We start from the raw sequence: 23,520 nt of genomic DNA, 5'->3' as shown, positions 1-23,520 counted from the left end.
ACATTCGTTTTTAAAAACATAATCGAAAATAGTGTTCCTTAACCAAAGTTTCTTTTATTGTATTGATACTTGTTATTGACTTGTACCTCCCCTCAAGGTAAACCCCTATTTGTGGCATTTGAGTTGTACAATAAATATATAAATAAAATAAATAAATAAATAATGCACGCTACAAGAAAGTAATCTAGGTTTTAAGCGGTCATATAGATTAGGTGGAAAGGTCGTAGAGCAGCGCCTCCCCGTTTTATGTATGCAGACAATATTGCACTGTTAGCAGATAGCCAGGATGAGTTACAAAGTTAAGTATTTCAGAAGAGAAGGGGATACTGTAGTGTTCAGGTTTAGTGTGTTTAAGTCAGGTCTGACGCTTTTTAGCGGCTCAACTGATCAGGGTCTTAAAATACAAGATCATCAAGTATCCATAGTGACAAAATATAATTATCTTGGTGCATGGCTAAACAAAGAATTAGCATACATTGAAAAGCATTAGCAATCACTTAGGCAAAAGGGCGAAAAGATGCCGGGATAATGAAGCATAGACCATTTGGTGATACAGCAGATATCAGGAGCTGAGTGGCATATTAAAGGAATTATGGTTCCCGGACTTACTTTACGAAATACGGTTTTGTGCATAAAAACAGAGGTACAATCGACATTAGAAATAAATCAGAGAGCCGTCGGATGATGGGCAGTGACTGCCCACGGCTAAACCACAAATGAGGCGGTACAGGGACATATGGGCTGGTCACCTTTTGAAGCAAGGGAAGCTCAGAGTAAAATATTATATGAGGAACGCCTGAATAAATTGATCAGCAACAGGTGGGCAGCCAAAGTATTTAAATACCTACGCCTAAAACGCGTTTACACACAATGGAGGAAAGGAACTAGGAAACTAACCAGTAACTATGCTGGTCGCAAGGACGGAGAAATAAAGAGCGTTAAAATTGTGAAAAGCACAGAAGGCAAAAATTGAAGAAATTCAATGCAAAAGAAACAGAGTGTAGAACTATATCAAAGTGGAAAAGGCTGGTTAGGAATTAAGCTTTCTTTAATAACTCAAGAGGCAGTGCCCCACTTTTGAAACTAGATCAAGATCCGTTAGAACACGCAGCTGCAAAAAGAAATTAAGCGAAGATTGAAGATGTGCAGATGACACATGTGAATTTTGTAACTTTCGTTATGAAGAACTATGCTTGCTGTGCAGCCACTATACATATCTTCCAGTACTTTCACATACGGCTCGTCCACTCCCTGATTTCGCAGTGCCTACATTAGTGCCAAAGTTTAAACTGAGTCAAATGCTTTTTCTTAATCAAGGAAAGCTACCTGATCTCATCCTCTCTAGCTGCTTTCCGCCTTTTCATAGTTTATAAAGCTTTCTAAAATTCTTCACTGGAGGAATGTCTGACAAATTTTTAGTATTGCCAACCTCATTATCATCCTGACTACCTCGCCTACTGTATAGATCAGCGTAGAACTCCTCGGCTGCTCTGATTATATTCGTGATCACATTACTTACCTTAAGTATCCCTTAGCGCATGCATTTGATTTTTGCCTATGCCCAATTTGCACTTCACCGCTTTAAGGCTGCCCCCTTTTTTAGAGCATGCTCAGTTTTCCCCGTGTTATACATCCTTATGTCGGTAGCTTTATTAGATTGGATATATCTGCCAGTTCTATGCTCCTGTTTAGTTTGGAGCTTTCGTACTTGGCATTTCTTAAACAAATCTTTCGTTTCCTTAGGCAGTTTACCAGTATCCTCTCTAACTATCATACCGCCTACTTCTACCATGCACTCAGTAATGATATCTCAGAAATTATTGTTCACTGCTTCCAGGCTAAGGTCGTCAACCTTGGTTAAAGCTGTTTATATATTCTGTAGCGAGATCCTCAACTCTTCTCTCCTCCTCCTCTCCACTAATTAGTTGATGGACTCCTTTCTTACTAATCTGTTTCGTTCCCTCTTGAGATCTAGACTGATTCAAGACTATTATCCTGCTGTTGCTGCATCACACGTTTTCAATTGCCTCTACATCCTCGGCAATGCAGGTGTCAGATTGCATGTAGTCGATTTCCTTTTTAGTCTCCCCGTTAGGGCTTTTCCATGTCCACTTTCGATTCTTCCCCTTGCTGAAGAAGGTATTCACGAATATTAACTTATTGCGTTCAGCAGACTTAACTAGTAACTCCTTCTTCCGTGAAACGAGCTCAACTGGTAAGTGAGTTTTCGTGATTGTCAAACCAAATTAGTGCATTGCCTTTGAAGAAAAACACTACGTTCGCTTGTTTCACGGTCGAGTACCAACAATTATACAGCGTTCGTATTCGGCTAGCCACGCGTCCACATGCTCGTCAGATTGACCACCAAAGGTGCGCGGCTCGCGATAATACTGCCCGAAATAAAAAACACCCAGGTGGTCGAATTTTACGGCCTCCTCTACTACGGCGTCTCTTACAGCCTGAGTTGCTTTGGGACGTCAAACCCCGTAAAGCGACCATTACTACAAATATTATTTTCTTCCTAGGACAGTAACCGAAAGCAACTTTCTATGCCCACGTGTTTTAGCAAACGTAAATTTGGTCGGGGATGTAACCAAAATAAAAGGTAAAACTGGGCTAATGAAACAGGTTGCAAAAAAGAAAAAGAACAAAAAATTGGCGATGATTACGGTACTTCCTAATGCGAAATTTGAGCGCAGCTCGTCAGCTGTTTAAGCTTTTCGGTAGATTGTGGCAAAGAATTCGAGCAAGGCCTGTACAATTACAGACAGCTGGTTACGAGGGCCAACGGCGACGACGAACCGAAACCCAGGAACGGGTGCCAAAGAGCCTCATGCGAAACGATGTCAGTCGAGATATTTTTGAAAAGCGGATTTAGTTTTTTTTATTTTTACGGTGGTGAACTAAGTGTATATACGCAAGCTACATCAAAATACGATGCTTTTCTCTGTGAGTGTGCGAATTCCCGGTTAGTGTACATGTTATCCTGCAGTTCGGTGTGGGCGCTCGCATTATTCATGAATTATCTTTGCAGTGTGTATCGTGTGTGGTCCCGTCTTCCACTTGAGCTCTGAAGCGTGCCTTTCATAATTGGTTCACATGAATGGAAAGGCAAGTATCTGTCACACTTGTTTCTGTGGACACCGGAATCAAGCCGTAAGGGAAGGAAGGTGAGAGTGAAAGTGGAGCTGATTACGAGGGACAGCGCTCATAACAGCATGGGCGCAGACTGCTAGCTATGTAATGACGATCGAAAGCACATGCTATATACACGAGGAAGGCTTGCAAGCACTGCTATCATTAAAAAAAAAAACGTGATAAAAGGCAAATGTGCTATCGTAATCTACTTTGACCTTTGTGGGTAAACCTCTCGTCAATTCAGAAGGCTGGATAAAAGCGGAATACTTTTTGCAGTGATGCTTGATGGGATGGACGCTATGCTTCTTATCTGGCCTTCCGAATTGATGAGATGTTTGCCCATAAAGGAAAAATAGAATACGATGGCATTTTGTTTCCTTTTATCACGTTTTGTTTGAATGTTAGCAGTGCTTGCCCACCTCGTTTACTCACGTATATAGCTTGTGCTTTCGGTCATGATTAAACAGTTGGAAATCTGCGCCCATGCCATTCTTGTTCCTTTATCTCTTGTCATATCCCATTCGCGTAGTTTACCTTTTATCTTCAATCAGCAAAGTAACCTGCAAAAATGTTCTACTTCATGTAACGAAGACTACTCAACTACTGGTTGTCGCTTATTGGTTTAGTTTCCATTATGCGTTTTCTTCATTTTGAGTACCCAGAACTGCAGTTAGCATTGTGTTCCGCTGGTCTTATTTTATTAAACTCGTGCTTGGGTCTTTTAGTGGCGCATAGTAATGCATAAATGAATTCTTCAGATTAAATACCTAGATAAGGCTGCATTTTTGAATAATGCACATAATACAGATATGTTACGATAAGAAAATATTTTACGTGTTGTTACTTAATATTCTGTGAGCATTTCTTTCAAACGGTGTAATAGATGCAATGAAAAGAGAAAAGAAAGGGTAGCTTCTGTACGCAAGCCCAGCCGACGTTTCGATATGTCGACTTGGGTTCGCCAGCCCTGTCACCTAAGCACGATGAACTACATAGAGACATGTGCAAAATCCAGCCTTCAACACATGCAAAGGGAGTAACCTTCGCATGGTGAGCGGTTAGAGGTCCTCATCACTTTCTGCTGGGGGGTTGGCATCTTCTCAGAGTCAGCTTGAGGCCGCTGCTTCCGGGAACAGCAAACCAAGTCTCCTGGTGGCCGGTGCCCATGCTGGAGTCCGAGCTTGATTCCACCTTCATTCGCTTGGAAGGCCGCGGATCGCCTGCGGAGAGGTCGCCATCGTCGGTGCTGCAGGATTCGTCTTGGTTGGTGTCGCTCTTCTCCTGGCCACGGCCTTCATCCTCCCTGCCACTCTCGTCGTCACTGCTGCAGCTCCCGTCGTCGCTGCTGTCGCTCAGCCAGTCCCACTCCCGCAACAGCCTATCCAGCAGCAGTCGTCGACGGAGCCCCAGGTCCTGTCGACTGGCGTCAATTTCCTGGATCTTCTTGACACCTGCGGAGAGAATGTCCCGAATTTTCATGTCCGTAGAGGAAATGAAGCGTACTCACCAGGGTTCACTTTGGGCCAATTCAGGAGGCACGTCTGGCTCCAACCGCGACCAGGCACAAAATGAGCGCGCAAAAGTTTCAGGCCTCTTTCCTCCTCCGCAAGAGGGTTCACCTCCCTCTCCCGCTGCTATACTGCGATTGGCTGAAAGGAAGAGGTCAAGAACCTCATCTTCGACAGGTAGGCCGGCATGCGTTGGAAAGGGAAGTGAGAAGTAGAAGAGATAAGAAAGAATGCTGTGTTGATTTTTTGTTCTTTTCTTCCCGCTTTGCGAAACAAGGTGGGAAAGTAGTTTCTGGGGAAAGATAAGAGTTGTCAGTACCAAAATAATTATGAAAGTAACCATGCTCATGTGCATGGCTGCTCTTGAGCTGTTTCTATACATTTAAAACAAACTTTGAAATATGGCACCGCCTTCAAATGCCTTTAATGAGCCGTTTGAATTCGTTGCTATAAAAATTATCTGTACAGCCTTTTTAGCATAAGCGAAATTCTCTCGGCGCTTTATTTTTACTTCGTAAGCCTACACGCACTCTGGGCGATGGTGTAAAACGCTTTGCTAGAGTCGACATCGAATTGCCTGATGCAATGGTATTAATCAATGAAGCAAATCTTGACGAGATAAGCATTAGAGAGAAAAACGGCATTGCATTTTGCTTAAATAAAGGCAAGCGGGCACTTTCGAGCTGAAATTCGAACCGCAGTTGTGATGCACTGAGATATTCAACCGAACAACGTTGCGTTGGCCAGAAGATATGGCGAAGAACTCGCTTCTCCCTCGCTCCTATTACAGCATCAGCAAAATGCAATAAATAACCTATTTCGTCAACCGGCACTTTGAAGTTATGAAAACTAAGTCCATCAACCATGCTCCCAACTCCGCATATCGGCAAATTAGCGCAGCTCCTTGACAACATACTACCATACATACATACACAACATACGTAGCTTCTGCTTCGTGCGAATTCGCAGATGACGTTGTAGTGCTGAGATTAGGCGCACATTCTAAGTAGAAAATTAAAGAGCACTGCAGCATCTGCACTGTACTAATGCGAAAGCACGAATGCTACTGTTGGTTGCTTCTAGTGGCGTAATTCACTTCTTATGTGCCCTTTCCGAACCAATCTTTTCCTATGCCCTGTTTCGGCTCTACTTCCGGTTGCGTGATGTCATATATATGATGTCAAATTATTTCACTTCTTCATTGCATCATTTATGGCCGAGTCATTTAGGAGCGGCGAGGGGGTAGTCTCCTCAAATCAGGGAGCAACACAATATAGGCGGATAAAAAGCCGCTTAGAACAGACCAATTTAAACTTGGAAAAGGCGGTTAAAATATTCCTAAAAGCACATCTACAGGACTGGATGAAATTCCGATTAAAGTGGGTAATTAACTTAGTCCACTAAGTAAGGAAACGGTGTTAAAAGCTTTGGAAATAGTCATAAGAAATAAGCAGAATCCGAACAGCTCGCGGCAGAGTAAAATGAATTTGTTTTATATTAGGGTTAAGGAGATAGGATGCACCTAAAATACTACAAACCCATTACGATAGCATCTGTTATATACAAGTTGCCATGCAGGCGGTGAAATTAAAAATGCAATCATGAGTACAGAAAGTAAGAAGATATTCGGAGAACTTCACAAAGGGTTTAGAAATGGTAGGCGCTTAGATGATAACCTATTCGTGCTTATACCAATGCATCGAAATAGCTAGAGCGGAAAGCAGACCTTGGTATGTAGCCTTCCAAGACATAAACAGGGCGTGAGACAACGTAAACAGGGAAATCCTGTACAACATACTAAAAGAAGAAGGTATCGGTCATGAGACAACAGTTTTCCTGCAGGAAATATACCGGGATAACAAAGTAGAAATTACATGGGAAGGGATAAGAAGCACGGAAGCTATGAAGGTATGCAAAGGATTAAGACAAGGTTGTCCTCGATCACCGCTGCTGTTCACGCCTTATATTGTAGCATGCGCACCTACTTCTGCGCACCTGCATTCTTTTGCGCAAACAGCAATCGACTGGAATGGCCTACCTGCCGAAGCCGCACTCCACGCCAGCAACATTTGTTTTTAAAAACCTAATCGAAAATATTGTTCCTTAAACCAAAGTTTCCTTTATTGTATTGATACTTTGTCTTGCCTTGTACCTCCCCTCATGTAATACCCCTATTTGTGACATTTGAGTTGTACAATAAATAAATAAATAAATAAATAAATAAATAAATAAATAAATATGGAATGGAGGCTACAAGCAAGTAATCTAGGTTTTAAGCTGTCATATAGGTTAGGCGGAAAGGTCGTAGAGCAGCGCCTCCCCGATTTGATGTATGCAGATAATATTGTACTGTTAGCAGATAGCCAGGACGACTTACAAAGTGAAGCATTTCAGAGACGAAGGGGACACTGTAGTGTTCAGGTTTGGCACATTTAAGTCAGGTCTGTCGCTTTTTAGCGGCTCAACTGATCGGGGTCTTAAAATACAAGGTCATAAAGTACCCATAGTGAAAAATATAATTATCTTGGTGCATGGGTAAACGAAGAATTAGCATACATTGAAAAGCGTGAGCAATCACTTAGGCAAAAGGGCGAAAAAATGCCGGGATAATGAAGCATAGAAAATTTGGTGATACAACAGTTATCAGGTGTTGTGGGGCATATTAAAGGAATTATGGTGACCGGACTTATTTTACGAAATGCGGTTTCGTGCATAAAAGCAGAGGTACAATCGACATTAGAAATAAATCAGAGACCCGTCGGATGATGGGCCCTGACTGCCCACGGCTAAACCACAAATGAGGCGGTAAGGGGAGATATGGGCTGATCACCTTTCGAAGTAAGGAAAGCTCAGAGTAAAATATTATATGAAAAACACCTGAGAAAATTGGACAGTAACAGATGGGCAGATAAAGTATTTAAATACCTATACCTAAAACGCGTTGACATACAATGGAGGAAAGGAACTAGGAAACTAACCAGTAAGTCTGCTGGTCACAAAGACGGATTAATAAAGAGCGGTAAAATGATGAAAAACACAGAAGGTAAAAATTGAATAAATTCTATGAAAAAGGAACAGAGTGTAGAATTATACCAAAGTGTAAAAGGCTGATCAGGAAGGAAGCTTTCTTTAATACCTCAAGAGGCAGTGCCCCACTTTTTGAAACTAGATCAAGGTGCCTTAGAATACGCAACTCCAAAAGGAAATTTAACAATGAAGATTACAGATGTGCAGATGACACATGTGCACCTTTCTTGATGGGAATTTTGTACCTTTATGAAGCACTATGGTTGCTGTGCAGCCACTAGACATATCTTCCAGTATTTTCACATACGGCTCGTCCACTCCCTGATGTCGCAGTGCCTACATTAGTGCCAAAGTTTCAACTGAGTCAAATGCTTTTTCGTAATCAAGGAATGCTATCTGATCTGATCCTCTCTGGCTGCTTTTCGCCTTTTCATAGTTTGTAAAGCTTTCTTAACTTCTTCACTTGCGGAATGTCTGACTGATTTTTAATATTGCCAATCTCATTAACATCCTGACTACATCACCTACTGTATAGATCAGCGTATAGATCGGCTGCTCTGACTATATTCGTGATCACATGACTTACCTTAATTATCCCTTAGCGCATGCATCTCATTTTTGCCTGTGCCCAATTTGCTCTTCACCGCTTTAAGGCTATACCCTGTTTTTTAGAGCATGGTCAGTTTTCCCCGTGTTATACACCTTTATTTCGGTAGCTTTGATTAGCTTGGAGCTCTTTGCCAGTTCTATCCTCCTATTGGGTTGGGAGCTTTCATACTTGGCATTTCTTAATCAGATCTTTCGTTTCCTTAAGCAGTTTACCAGTATCCTCTGTAACTATCATACCGCCTACTTATACCGTGCACTCAGTAATGATATCTTAGAAATTATTGCGCACTGCTTCCAGGTTAAGGTCGTCATCCTTCGTTAAAGCTGTTGATATATTTTGTAGCGAGATCCTCAACTCTTCTCCCCTCCTCCTCTCCACTAATTAGTTGATGGACTCCTTTCTTACTAACCTGTTTCGTTCCCTCTTGAGATCTAGACTGATTCGAGGCTTTATTATCATGTGGTCGCTGCATCACACATTTCCAATTACCTCAACATCCTCCGCAATGCAGGGGTCAGAATACATGTAGTCGATTTCATTTTTAGTCTCCCCGTTAGGGCTTTTCCACGTCCACTTTCGGTTCTTCCCCTTGCTGAAGAAGGTATTCACAAATATTAACTTATTGCGTTCAGCAAACTTAACTAGTAACTCCTTCTTCTGTGAAACGAGCCCAACTGGGGACTGATTTTTAGTGATTGTCTAACCAAATTAATGCATTGCCTTCCAAGAAAAACACTACGTTCGCTTGTTTCACTGTCAAATACCAACACTTATACCAGCACAGCGTTCGTATTCGGCTATAGCCACTCGTCCACATCCTCGTCAGATTGACCACCAAAGGTGCGCGGCTCGCGATAATGCTGCCCGAAATAAAAATAACCCAGGTGGTCGAATTTTACGGCCTCCTCTACTACGGCGTCTCTTATAGCCTGAGTCGCTTTGGGACGTTAAACCCCGTAAACAGACCATTACTTCAAATATTATTTTCTTCCCATTACTGTAACCGAAACCAACTTTCTATGTCCTCGTGTGTTAGCATCCGAAAATTTGGTCGGGGATGTAACCAAAATAAAAGGCAAAACTGGGCGCATGAAACAGGTTGCAAAAAAGAAAAAGAACAAAAAATTTGCTATGATTACGGTACTTCCTAATGCGAAATTTGAGCGCAGCTCGTCACCTGTTTAAGCCTTTCGATAGATTGTGGCAAAGAATTCGAGCAAGGCATGTACAATTACAGACAGCTGGTTACGAGGGCCAACGGCGACGACGACCCGAAACCCAGGAACGGGTGCCAAAGAGCCTTATGCGAAACGATGCCATTCGAGATATTTTTAAAAGCGAATTTTGTTTTTTATTTTTACCGCGGTGAACTAAGTGTAATTACGCAAGCTACATCAAAATACGATGCTTTTCTTAGTGAGTGTGCGAATTCCCGGTTACTATACATGTTACTCTGCAGTTCGGTGTGGGCGCTCGCATTATTCATGATTATCTTTGCAGTCTGTATCATGTGTGGTCACGTGTTCCCCTTGAGCTCTGAAGCGTACCTTTCATTATTGGCTCGCATGAATGGAAAGTATCTGTCACACTTGTTTCTGTAGACACCTGAGTCACGCCGTAAGGGAAGGAAGGTGAGAGTGATAGTGGAGCTGATTACGAGGGACAGCGCCGACGCCGCGAAATCCAAGAACGGAAGCCAATGGCTGCGCTCTTAACAGCACGGGCGCAGACTGCGAAATGTTTAATCATGATCGATAGCACATGCTATATACGTGAGGAACCGAGTCCCGCAAGCACTGCTATCATTCAAAGAAAACGTGATGAAAGGCAAATGTGCTATCGTAATCTACTCTGACCTTTGTGGGTAAATCTCTCGTCAATTCAGAGGGCTGGATAAAAGCGGAATACTTTTTGCAGTGATGCTTGATGGGATGGACGCTATGCTTTTTATCTGGCCTTCCGAATTGATGAGATGTTTGCCCATAAAGGATAAATAGAATACAAAGGCATTTTGTTTCCTTTTATTACGTTTTCTTTGAACGTTAGTAGTGCTTGCCCACCTTGGTTACTCACTTATATAGCTTGTGCTTCCGGGCATGATTAAACAGTTGGAAATCTGCGCCCATGCCATTCTTGTTCCTTTATCTCTTGTCATATCCCATTCGCGTAGTTTACCTTTTATCTTCAATCAGCAAAGTAACCTGCAAAAATGTTCTACTTCATGTAACGAAGACTACTCAACTGCTAGTTGTCGCTGACTTGTTTATTTTCTATTATGTGTTTTCTTCATTTTGAGTACCCAAAACTGCAGTTAGCATTGTGTTCCGCTGGTCTTATTTTATGAAACTCGTTCTTGGGTCTTTTAGTGGCGCATAGTAATGCATAAATGAATTCTTCAGATTAAATACCTAGATAAGGCTGCATTTTTTAATAATGCACATAATACAGATATGATACGATAAGAAAATATTTTACGTGTTGTTACTTAATATTCTGTGAGCATTTCTTTCAAACGGTGTAATAGATGTATTGAAAGGAGAAAGAAAGGGTAGCTTCTGTACGCATGCCCAGCCGACGTTTCGATATGTCGACTTGGGTTCGTCAGCCCTGTCACCTAAGCACGATGAACTACATAGAGACATGTGCAAAATCCAGCCTTCAACACATGCAAAGGGAGTAACCTTCGCATGGTGAGCGGTTAGATGTCCTCATCACTTTCTGCTGGGGGGTTGGCATCTTCTCAGAGTCAGCTTGAGGCCGCTGCTTCCGGGAACAGCAAACCAAGTCTCCTGGTGGCCGGTGCCCATGCTGGAGTCCGAGCTTGATTCCACCTTCATTCGCTTGGAAGGCCGCGGATCGCCTGCGGAGAGGTCGCCATCGTCGGTGCTGCAGGATTCGTCTTGGTTGGTGTCGCTCTTCTCCTGGCCACGGCCTTCATCCTCCCTGCCACTCTCGTCGTCACTGCTGCAGCTACCGTCGTCGCTGCTGTCGCTCAGCCAGTCCCACTCCCGCAACAGCCTATCCAGCAGCAGTCGTCGACGGAGCCCCAGGTCCTGTCGACTGGCGTCAATTTCCTGGATCTTCTTGACACCTGCGGAGAGAATGTCCCGAATTTTCATGTCCGTAGAGGAAATGAAGCGTACTCACCAGGGTTCACTTTGGGCCGATTCAGGAGGCACGTCCGGCTGCAACCGCGACCAGGCACAAAATGGGAGCGCAAAAGTTTCAGGCCTCTTTCCTCCTCCGCAAGAAAGTTCACCTCCCTCTCCCGCTGCTATACTGCGATTGGCTGAAAGGAAGAGGTCAGGGACCTCATCTTCGACGGGTAGGCCGGCATGCGCTGGAAAGGGAAGTGAGAAGTAGAAGCGATAAGAAAGAATGCTGTGTTGAATTTTTTTCTTTTCTTCCCGCTTTGGGAAACAAGGTGGGAAAGTAGTTTCTGGGAAAAGATAAGAGTTGTCAGTACCAAAAGAAATAGGAAAGTAACTGTGCTCATGTGCATGGCTACTCTACAGCTGTTTGTATACATTTAAAACAAACTTTGAGATGCGGCACCACCTTTAAATGCCTTTTTTAATGAGTCGTTTGACTTCGTTGGTATAAAATTATCTCTACAGCCATCTTAACATAAGCGAAATTCGTTTGGCGCTTTTTTTTTTTTTACTTAGTAATGCAGTAAGGACGCAGCTAAAACAAATAATGTCCTTGCCTCTTTGCAAAGCCTTGGTAGTCTACAGGAGCGCTGAGCGACGATGTAAAACGCTTCGCTAAAGTAGACATCGAATTGCCTGACGCAATGGTAATGATCAATGAACCAAAGCTTGAAAAGATAAGCATTAGAAATAAATGACACATTGCACTTTGCTAAAGAAGTAAGCGGGCGCTTTCGGGCTGAAATGCGAACGGCGGCTGTGATGTAGAAAGATATTCAATCGAACAGCGTTGCGCTCGCTGTGTTGTTTGATATCTGTATTTTACGTCGGTACACACGCGAGGTTCGATAAATATATCGACCATGTTCGCAATTGCATTCTTTTACTGCTTTCTCAAGTTCCATCATGTTTACACAGTTCAGGTAAAAGGTTTATCGCGATGACAAATGTTCCTACTGTAATTTTGCCACCTTATTTCAGGATGCGGCAGTCTCTGCTGTGTGCCCTGGTGAAACGATTGCGCCATACGTCCAAGAGGTCTGGAGCAGTCTTCCGCCTCCCACGAGTCAATAGGTTTGAGCTTTCGCTTTCGGCTTGCCGTTTCACGTGACTTAATGTGCACCTCAGTTATTTCGACACCGATATAACTGTTAATCAACCTGAAAAATGCATTATTAGGCATAAAATAAATGTCCCTAATGTCTTCTGAAATATTAATATCAGCGCACATTTTCGCCTTCCAACAAATTCACCATATGATAACATTGCATGATAAGCTGGTTGGTTTATATTGTTTACCATCTCAAAGAAACGAGGCTATAACTACACGAATAAAAATAGAGAAGCCGTTTTTATATTGAAACTGTTATGCATTGTGGCTATGAATTTAACGAGCGCTAATTTTACATTTTCCTCATAAAATGAACGCAAACCACATTGTAGCATGTCTGAATGCTTTCCAGCTGAATTCGGGCTTACAGCATATTTGTGTTAAAATACTTTTAAAATTTTCTGAAAAAGGTATTGCTGAGGATAAAAGATGTGACCGTCCGCTGGAAGTTTCCTGCCAAGGTCGCACTCAAAAGCACGTGATGATGTGGGAAGGGGTGCGTATTTAAGCTCAAAGCAACAGACGGATGGACGGACGGACGGACGGACGGACGGACTGATGCATGGATGGATTATAAAAGCGTCCCCTTTGAAACAGGATGGTAGCAATTGCTATCATGCTCGTTTTTTTTTTTCCTATATCTTGAATATTGGTTTAGATTGGTTAACTAAACCATCAATATATTTGTTGAATTTTTATTTCTAATTCATTCACCCGACCACTGGTATCTCTAAACCCCAGGACTTGAGGAAGAATGACTGCGCCTGCATCGAAATCCGGATGGATACCATCACATTCGAGTACAAGTTGTTCAATTCTTTCTATGGATTTCCCACATTTACCATGTAGCGCGAAGAGAGGATAACCGATGGTCGCTCAGGGTAACAAACTGGATTCCAAGGGAAAGAAAGCGTAGCAGGGGGCGGCAGAAAGTTAGGTGGGCGGATGAGATTAAGAAGTTCGCAGGGGTCAAGTGGATGCAGCTAGCAGAGAACCGGGTTAATTGGAGAAATATGGAAGAGGCCATCGCCCTACAGTGGGTATAGTCAGGCTGATGATGATGATGACCACATACTGCAAAAGTGTCGTCTTCTCGGTTAAATTTTGTTAGTGGCTGCATGTTCTAAGTCACCCTTATTTAGCTCCAAGAAGTAGGCCGCTGCCTCTTGAGTTATCAAAGAAAGTTTCCTTCATGATCTGCCTCTTCCACTTTCGGTATAGTTCTACACACTGTTTCTTTTGCGTATATTTTATGCAATTTTTATCTTCTTGTTTTTCACCTCACTCTTTATTACTCCGTCCTTGTGACCAGCAGACTCACTGGTTAATTTCCTAGTTCTTTTCCTCCATTCTGAGTCCGTGCTATTTATGTAAGGGCATTTAAATACTTTAACTCACACCTGTTACTGTCCAATTTCCTCAGGCTTTCCTCATATAATTTTTTGCTCTGAGGCTTTGAAAGATGCCCAGCCCATATCTCCCTCTACCGCCTCATTTATGGTTTTGCCATGGGCACTCATTGCCAATCGTCCGACGACTTTCTTATTTATTTAATGTCGACTGTACCTCTGCTTGTAGGCACAAAATCGCATTTCCAGAAGTAAGCCCGGCACCATAATTCCTTTCTAAATACCCCTCAACACTTGATACCTGTTGTATCCCCACAATGTCTTATGCTTCATTATCCTGGCACCTCTTAGCTCTTTTGCCCTAAGTGATCCCCTAAGTGGTCCTCTTTCCTTGACACGCTCCGAAGATGCATTCAAATGTAAAGAAAAAAATTGCCGACGATTACATTACTTCCTAATGCGAAATTTGAGCGCAGCTCATCAACTACTTCAGCTTTTTCATACATTGAGGTATGCGTTTCGGCTCGAGTGGTGCACCCCGCCACCGATCCCGCGCTAAGCAATTAGGTTATCGGGAGGTCGCGGTAGGCAGCGCGTGGGCCCATAGGAACGTTGCGCGGCGAAGAGATAGCAGCGACTGACTGATGCCTGCCGCTGACACCGCTAGCGAGTCAAGTCAACGTGGCTCTGCGTGTCAGCTTGGGATGAACGCACCGTGATCCGCTGATGCCGAGCCGGCGCTTCGGCAACCGGAGAAAACCGTCGCCGCCACGCAAGAAGGGGGGGGGGGGGGGGGGGGGGGGGCTACACGCAGAGGTGAACGGGGACGGGGGGAGCGTGCGCAGTAATCAGACAGCCCTACAAAGGGCAACAACCGGAGAGCACGAAGGAGGGGGGAGGGAGGTACACACAGCGGCGAACGGTGGCGGCTGAAGCGCGCGCTGCTTGCTGCGGAGCTGGTTACGAGGGTCAAAGGCGACGACGACGCGAAACGCCGGAACGGGAGCCAAAGAGCTGCGCTCTAAAATACAAAGGTGGTGCTTTCTGCCGGGCTGCGACAGCGCGCCTACGAGTAGTGCAGAGAAAAACTCTCCTCTCTCATGCCTGCTTGGAGAGTTAATTTAAAAGTGGGCACGTGTCATCCCAAGAGCTGCGAAGCAGCAGCAAGAGAGTTCTGTGGTTTGTGAAAGACATTTCGGCCCGGTTAAGATTATTCTTTTGGCGATTCTCACAAGCTGATGCTTGGAGTACGTGTGGAAAAAAATGGAGGGCCTAAAGACTGGATCCGACATGCGGGCTATTAAAGGGCCACTGTCCAGGGAAGGACCGTTTAGGCGAAGGATCCCAGTGTTTCGATCAGGTACCGGAGATAGTCTGTGCAAAATGCTACAGTGACACGTGCGCCGCAAAGCAACGAAAATACAAATCGAAGCTCTCATGCTCTCCTTCGGGAAGCCAGCTTCCCCGTTCCCTGCGCTGGCCCGTCGAGCCGCAGCAATGATGTATTTCCCGAAAACGACGTCCATTGGTCCGTCCCGCTGTCTGAGGGTGAAGGATGGGTGTCTACCGCTCGCTGCGCGCTTTTCCCTCGCCACGGCCCGACTGAATCCAGAGGCGCGCGCTCCCTCGCCCCACCTCCCGCCCTACGCGGAGGAGGAAGGCGAATTTGTCTTGCGGAGGCTAGACGAATGGGTAGGAGAGAGAAAAACCTTTGCGAGGGAACGGAAGGAGAGAAACACAACAGAATCGGGTGATTGGGGTGGCTGTAACTGCGTTATTAGTTACACTTTTCAAAAACATTTTGCGGCGTTGCGTTCTGGGGGCGAAGTCTCACAGTCACCGGGGTAGAAAATATTTTCGACCGGAGGGTGGACAGTGGGCCTTTAAGGAAGCTGTAGTGAACAGCTCAGCTGTAACTGAGAGTGCCGGAGCTTCATAACGTGGACTGACATCACACAGCAGACGGATATGCACTTTGAGTCTGGTCTAACGGGCCAGATGGCAACCCATGGGACATGGCAGGACGCGTGTTAGCTCTTTAAGTCATAGTTACGTTGTGGTTGTCATTGCTTCCCAGCCCAGAAAGTTTTCCTGTAGAAGAGGTTTGAGGTGTCAGCCTTGCACTTTTTGATCCTGCATCGTGACTGAGGCTGCTGAAGTTTATTTCAACTGTTGTTGCGGTCCGTTATTGCTTTGTACCCGGAAGCGCGGGAACGCGGCACAAGCTCCCATTGCTGCCCGAAACATAAGCTCACAGAACCTTCTTTATTCAGAATTTGGATGTGCAAATCAGCGAGTGATCATTCTCATGATGTGCGCAGCAGACATTTCAGCAAGCGAGATTTTGTCCATAGAGTTCTCCAAAGCATTTTCCACGCGTCGCGACGCCAGCGCCTGCTTCACGACAGGCGTCGCAAAAGGTGAATGCACCTGCATGTTCGTGGTGCTGGCTTGCTTGCCCTCTCGCGCGGACTCAGGAAATTTGAAAACCCTGAAGAAAAAAAAAACAGGGGAGAGCTGAAAGGCCCCCAGTCTGTGAAGACAAGAAGAGGGGGAGTTAAATGGGACTTCAGGGCGAGAAGAAAGGAGTAGAGGACAGCCGCGAGCTCCCTTCCTATTGTTATGTACCCCTCGCTAGTTTCCGGCGCGCGTTCTTCTTCCATGACGCGCTCACGCGCTAAATATCTGGCAGGGACGGATCCGAGCGTCAGCGTCAGCGCTCGCGATACACGCGTCAGGTGTGCGCGCATGCGCATACCGGCTTTGGCTGACGCGCGCGACGACTATGGCGCAGCAGCGCATGACGCTCGTGTGTGTTTAGTTCGGTGAGCGACAGAAGAAACTGCGCGCGCGTTTTAATTTGTGCTTATCACTTGTGAAGATAACGATATTATTGCTAGAAGGATGAAAAAGATTATTGCTTCTTCATGGAGCTGTACCCTCCCAAAGAAAGGAGGGATCGTGGGAAGGCCAGAAGGCCTCAAATTGTTCTAAATGAACGCGTTGACACGGAACTTTCACCGCAGTGAACTAGAAGATTCTGCCACCTCGGGCAGCGGTATGCATGGTGAGTTGTCTCAGGCAGCATGTCCAGTACTGCAGTAATTTCAAATGAGGATGGGAAGGGTAGGCTTTCGCCATTCTCCTCTTAAGAGACATCTAGGAGACCCTCTAATTTCTTTTTAATGAGGAGAAGTCACACCCCTCTTAAGCGTTGCTAGGCAACGCCAGCAGAGCTTGGTGAGGGGGCTGCGCATTTGCCCTTGGCCCTGACGTCACAGCATAAGGCATACGCGAAGCTCGGCTCTGACCAACATCTCTTGACTAAGGCCCTTCCACGGAGGCCGTGACGTCACGCCAGTTGCCCCCGGCACCCCGGACGTTGTTTTCGGCCGCCCGGCGTTCGCGTTGAATCTGTCGCGGCTGCTTGTTATAACACCCAGATGAGCGTCTGTTGCAGGCTTTTTGCGTTCGGTAATTATTTAGGAAGCTTGACTAACACTCCAGTATATAGTATATTTTTTTTCGCACCACCGAGGCATGCACCGCCAATATTTAAGGCAGCTTTTAGACTTGTAAACAGCGTTCTGAAATAGAGTCGCAAATGCTTTTATACAAATGGTTTTATTGACAGGAAGGGTTGGAAGCGGCCAATTTCATTTTTTGCCTAACGTCTTCATTATTGTGCCCGCAGCTTTCTTTTGCGCTGCACTTTGAATATGATCGTTTCTCATTTTACAAAAGTTGTTCAAAGTAACGTTTGTTGTTGTTGTTGTGGCTGTAGGAAGAAAGAAAAGAAAATGCACGGTCCTGCTACTGGTTCTGTAGATGAGCCACCTCCGCTGCCTCGTGCGGACAGAAGAGAAAATAGACAAGAAAGAAAAGAAGAGGAAGAAAAAGACGCGTGCCGCAAAAACAGCCGTCGTCCACCACCACCGAAGCGGTGGCGGGTGCAATGACGGCCTACAACAGATAAAAATCAGTGACTGGCTAGCCCCCGCCGCAAGCGGCGTTGACCTACCGTCCCAGCCCCGTAGGGCCAGGAACTGCCACCCTTCACTACCTCCACCTCGTAACGTTTGTTGCGAAACGCACTACATGCCGCACTAGAGTTCATGGTGTGTGACAATTCTTGCAGGTTTCCAAGGCGACATCTCGCAGAAATGAAATGCCTACGGGGCTAGCCCGCCACCGGATTTGTATCTTGTAGGCCGTCATTGCACCCGCCACCGCTTCGGTGGCGGACAACGGCATGGCCCTAAGGGGCTGGGATTGGTTCAAGTAAGCTTGGCAGTTCGGGTAAACAGATGGTACAGCAATGCACACTAAATGAACCCTGTCACTGTCAACAGTCAAAGTCTCCTGTCGCTGCATCAAATTATAATAGCTTCTTCATTAGGTCTTTCTCTTGGAAGACACATAAGCTCACAAACTTGCGTAATGTATGAAAAATGTGTAGTCATTTATTACGGGCATATGGACACACTATTACATAATTTGCGTTATTAAGCAGGCCAGCACAGTACTGCCATGGCCGCTCAATGGAGGCGCACATGGTGCGCCTCCATTGAGCGGCCGTGGTACTGCATACTTCTGTTTATTATCCCTTCCCTGTTAAAAGTTCACTAAGACTGCCAGTCTTTTCACGTCAAACATTATTTAAGCGCTTCCTGAACTTCTGGTCGAGCACGCGGGACATGAGGAGTATGGCATAAAATTCAGTTTCTCATCATTTAATGCACGCTGAAATTGAAATACTTCCGCGAGATGGCTCTATTCATTCCTACTGGCATCCCTTGGAAACGCGGGAACACGCACCTTGTGACCAGTGTCATAGTTCACGCGACACGCAGGAACACAACACCGCCCCATGTTACGCCACATCAAGCATAGTCTTCTGCGCAGCGCCATATCCTCGTTTCAAGCACCGGTGACGCTGATCACACTTCATTATTTTGCACGTACTGATACATGCAAAAATGCATGCACACGATTGAAAGCACGCTTGAGCGTGGGAAAGCAATCCAAAAATAACATCAACGTGGAGCTCATACTGTCGTCTAAAAATGCTGTCCGGGTGAGCGGCGCACCGGATTAGTCGACAGAGAAGTGACATCACCGGCCACCAAAATCGCAGCGACCAACCAGAAGTCTCATTTTGTCTAGTGTTCCTGCCATCTGCAATCCCTCACTTAAACGCACGCCAAGGAACGCCACGCGACAGGAACGATAGTGTACTTTCCAAACGCCAACGGTGTTGGGAGAAAAGGTTAGAGGCTGGCAGGTAGCCCTTGGCTCGTTGCGGCCTCTTCCGCCAGATGGACAGTGCGGTTCTGGATCGCAGGGTCCGCGCTTCGCAGCAGGGTATCCCAGGCTTCTCTACTTGTAATATTTTGTCCTATCCCTGGATATTGTGGGCACTCCCAAATTATGTGGTTGAGGGTCCCTCTCGCCTCACCGTGGTTGCACAGATCATTGCCCCTAAGGTCTGGTAGCGCTTGAAGCGCCCAGACCGGGTTCATGAACGTATTAGTTTGTAGCCGCCTCCACGCAGCAGCTCCTCTCTTATTTAGTCTAACATCTGGCGGGGGTACCAGTCTACGTCCAAATTTGTAATGGTCGATGATTTCCCCGTAATTTTGCAGACGCTCGTCGTATGCCCAGTGTTCGGGGGGCTCGACGGCTACCTGGAAGTAGAGAGCTCTGGCTAGCTCGTGAGCCGCCTCGTTACCAGGGACGGCAGCGAGAGCGGGTGTCCAAATTACCTGAATTTTCCTATTTATCGTTCTTTGGGTGAGGATTTTGGCCGCCTCCGGCGATATTCTCCCCTTCCCAAAATTTTTAACGGCAGTTTTGCTGTCGCTAATTATGAACTTAACTTCTGTTCTTACGCAAGCTAGCGCTATCGCAACTTCCTCCGCAGTCTCCGTGTTGCGGCCTCTGATGGCTGCCGCGGATACCGGTGCCCCTCGGCCATCGACTACCGAAGCTACCGCCGCACCTGTTCTGCCACTTGCCGCATCAACATAGACTACTTCCGTTGCTCCCATGTTCTTGAACCGTCGCTCTGGAGCTTCGGCTCGTTTGGCCCTTCTTTCGACATTAAATTCTAGATGCATATTCCTAGGGAAGGGGGGTACTACAAAGGCATTCCTGATTTCACTATTAATTGTGACTTTTTTTTGAACTCCTCTGTCTGGGTTGTGGCCTACTTTTGCAAGGATTACCCTGCCCATCTCCGTCGTGCTTAGTCTCTCTAATTGGAGACTCGCACTGCCTTCGCCAATTCTGCCCACGTGTTATGCACCCCGAGTTCGAGCAGTCGTTCGCTCGAGGTACACATGGGCAGTCCTAGCGCCTTCTTAACGCATCTTCGAATCAGGCAGTCTAACTTCTCTTTTTCCCCGGCCTTGATGTCCGGATAGGACGTGGCGTAACTGATTCTGCTTATTACGTATGCCTGAATTAGTTTTAGTAAATTTCTCTCCTTGAGGCCTCTTCCTTTAGTGGCGACCCTCCTCAAGAGCCCAAGGGTTTACATCGCGTAACTTTCTAATTTTTTCAGGACCTCTCCGTTATGGCCGTGGGATTGAATAACCATCCCCAAAATCCTGTTCTGATCTACTTTTGGCACCGGTTTGCCCTCCACCTGAATATGAAACTCCCCGCTATTCTTGCAGCGGAGGTACTTTGGGTTATAAACGAACAACTCAGATTTATGCGGGGAGCACGAAAGTCCCCTTTTAGCCGCGTAATCGGCAATGATGTCGGTCGCTGCCTGCAGGCGTTCCTCCGTACTCGCATCGCTCCCATGGTTAATCCAGAGGTTAATATCGTCGGTATACATATGCTAAAATTTAGCCCCTTGATTTGGTTAAGTTTACCCGGGAGGCCTCTCATTGTCACGTTGAATAGAAAAGGCGATAGCACTGAGCCCTGTGGTGTGCCTTTGCTTTCTAACTCTATCTTAGGAGAATCTAAATTTTTAATTATCATGCAGGCTTTTCTGCCCAATAAGAAGTCTTTTATGTAGTTGTACGTTCTCTCCCCTACTCCAAGCACTTCGAGCCCTTCGAGGATAGCCTCGTGCCTGACATTGTCGAAGGCCTTGGTGAGATCTAGGCCCAGGATCACTTTGGCGTCTCTCGATCGCGAGTGTATGATATCATCCTTTAGTCGGAGCATTACGTCCTGCGTGCACAAGTGTGGTCGGAAACCGACCATTTCGTGCGGCCACAGGTTGTTTTGCTCCATGAAGCAGGTTAATCTCGTCTCAACTTCTCTACGCGTGAGGTTAGGGAAATCGGTCTCAAATTTTCAAATTGCGGGGGTTTTCCCGGTTTGGGTATTAGTATTATGTTTGCCGTTTTCCACTGATCTGGCAGCTGGCTCGTTTCCCAAACTTTTCCAATGAATTCCGTTAGAAGACTAATAGAGTCATTGTCCAGATTCCTTAGCATTTTATTGGTGATCCCATCTGTCGTGACGCTGGGACTAAGTCGACCCGGCCTTCACTTGGTAGCGTGCAGAGACTCGGGGTTGATGAAGGATTGAATCTTCGAAGTTGGTAAAATATATACAAGCAGGTTTAATGGCACTTTGAGAAAACTTATTTACATGATTATTTACATGAAAAAGAAGGGTATATTAACAAAATGGCAAGCGTAAAGAGTTCATAGCGAGAAGCGTCTGGATGAGCCGTTTACCCAGGGCTCAGAGCGTCTTTTCGTGCTCTGCAATGTCCTTAAAACCCCCTATGTCCAGCCCCTCTCTGAAGATGCTGACCAACCAGTTCCAGGGCACGCCCCTCAGATATCGGCATCCAATCGAACACATCACTGCACTGATGGTCTGATGCACTGACTGGTCCGGCTTTGTTTCGTTGGGCGTGGTCAATTGTTGGCGGGAAGAGCTTGGGAACGGCGAGGAGGTACATTTCTATTCTTCAGCAAAGATTCGATATGTTGGTTCCGGTAAGTGGATTTCCTTCTCAGAAACCCAAGTGCACGTGCGCGCCGCATACTGCTCCCAGCATTGTCCCTTTCCAGCAATTGCAAATCTTTCCTGCATTCCCGGGAAATCCTCTAATGGCCGTAATCACCTTGCTCCTTTCTTGTCCTGTACGTCAGCGGACGTGTCACTCTGTGGTCTCCTTTGGACAGTAGGCATTCCTCACTGGACGATAGCGCTTCTCGACGGGAAGGGTGAACAATTGAACGAAAGCACTTCCGGCTATTTCCCGCAGGGGGACATTTCTTTGTATTTTTCTAGACGTTCCCCTTAACAGGGCCAATTTGGCATTTGCAGGGTCTCCACAAAGCAAAACAGGCTTACACAAAAGGATTCATAGAAACAGGCTCACTTAGCGCCCTTGCACCAACAGCACATATCCATGCCCACAGGCGAACAATAGAGCGCGCCAGTGCGAACGATGCAAGGTCATAACACATCGGGGCCCGGGGCTGATTTAGTTTTTAGTCTTACAATTTCCGCCCTTACCTCTGCCTCCGTGATGGGGGCGTCAAGCGCCTCGTTGGGCGTGCCACCGTAGCTCGGGAGTGGGGAACGTGGTTGTCTGCAACATACGTTTTTACTAATGAATAACGCCGCATCGTCTCCTTCAAAGGCGTGTCTGACTTTTGCCAATCTTATTCCCGATTGAGTTTTTAAATTTATTGGGTCCAGCAGATGCCGGAGCATGCCCCACGTTTTGTTAGGGTCCCTAGAAATATTGCTAGTCTGTCGTCCGCCGGCCGCGGCGGGGGCTGCCGCTGAATGATCGCCGCGGTGGCGCTGCGGTGAACCGGAGTGCGCCACTGCTGACGGAGCAGACGACGCGCGCGCCCGTGCGCTTCGAAATGCATTCGCTGCATGCTCATTGTCAGGTGCCTTGTATACATGCGATGCCGCTCTTTAGTCTTTGGTTTCAGTTTAATCGTAATATTGAATTCGCAGCCGAGATGTTGGCATAACCACGGATGCGACTTTTCTTTTCGTGAGCGAAGTTTTGCGCGCATGCCCCTGAGCCGATGTAGAAACGAAGCTGCTTCTTATACCCTATTATCCCGCTGAAGCTACCGCCGTGCCGTATTGTAATGAAGACTTCTGAGGATTTTGTGCAAACAATTGCGCTTGCATGGAGAACTATACTAGACGCACATTATAGGCTCCAAGGACCATGTGTGCGAGCAACAGAGCGCTGTCGCCGGCGTTTTCATTCACGCTATAGTTTCATCTTAACTTCTTCGGACGTTTAGCTATAAGTTATAACACGCATGTAGAACTAGAAACTTTCGGATGCATGCACAATTAAAGCACGCAAGATGGAAACCCGAGCCCTTCATATCGCACCGCGCTTCAGGCAAACTGCTGATAGGCATTCTTTGGTACTTAGGAAGCCTAGTAGCCACTCATCAGAATATGCCATCACTTTTGTTGACTTCCGTTTTGCAACCTCTAAAACATATTTTAACAGCCAGCTGTTAGTTGAGAGGAAGGACACTAACACTTCTTTCAAACTCTGTCCTTGAAGGTATTCATTTTCATTTTTCATTTCACCTAGATCTTTTACCAGCTTTGCCACCTTAATTGTCCTTCATACAACAAACTGCTCGAGACTTAGAAG

The 23,520-nt window shown here is 45.9% G+C and overlaps 1 protein-coding gene across 1 annotated transcript; it reads right to left on the bottom strand.

The window, feature by feature from the left end:
* Positions 1-4,185: 4,185 nt before the first annotated feature.
* LOC146188692 (uncharacterized) lies at positions 4,186-8,808 on the bottom strand. The gene is made up of 3 exons (XM_084605107.1): positions 8,773-8,808; positions 4,646-4,772; positions 4,186-4,589 (listed from the first exon to the last, which is right to left on the bottom strand). The coding sequence occupies exons 1-3, from the start codon at positions 8,806-8,808 to the stop codon at positions 4,210-4,212; spliced, it is 543 nt and encodes a 180-aa protein (XP_084461233.1). The 3' UTR covers positions 4,186-4,209.
* Positions 8,809-23,520: the final 14,712 nt, after the last annotated feature.

The sequence above is a fragment of the Amblyomma maculatum genome, chromosome 5, assembly GCF_055883805.1.
Source record: "Amblyomma maculatum isolate TAMU_Amacu chromosome 5, ASM5588380v1, whole genome shotgun sequence".
Lineage (NCBI taxonomy): Eukaryota > Metazoa > Arthropoda > Arachnida > Ixodida > Ixodidae > Amblyomma > Amblyomma maculatum.
Note: the sequence above shows the minus strand (reverse complement) of the source record. Positions and strands in the feature narration are given on the sequence as shown.

Excerpts from the sequence above, each read along its gene's own strand:
- LOC146188692 (XM_084605107.1), bottom strand. The coding sequence starts at position 8,808 with ATGTATTCTGACCCCTGCATTGCGGAGGATGTTGAG. Across the intron at positions 4,773-8,772 it reads GCATTGCGGAGGATGTTGAG|CAGCGGGAGAGGGAGGTGAA; the intron begins GTAATTGGAAAT and ends ATCGCAGTATAG. Across the intron at positions 4,590-4,645 it reads TTGGCCCAAAGTGAACCCTG|GTGTCAAGAAGATCCAGGAA; the intron begins GTGAGTACGCTT and ends TTCTCTCCGCAG.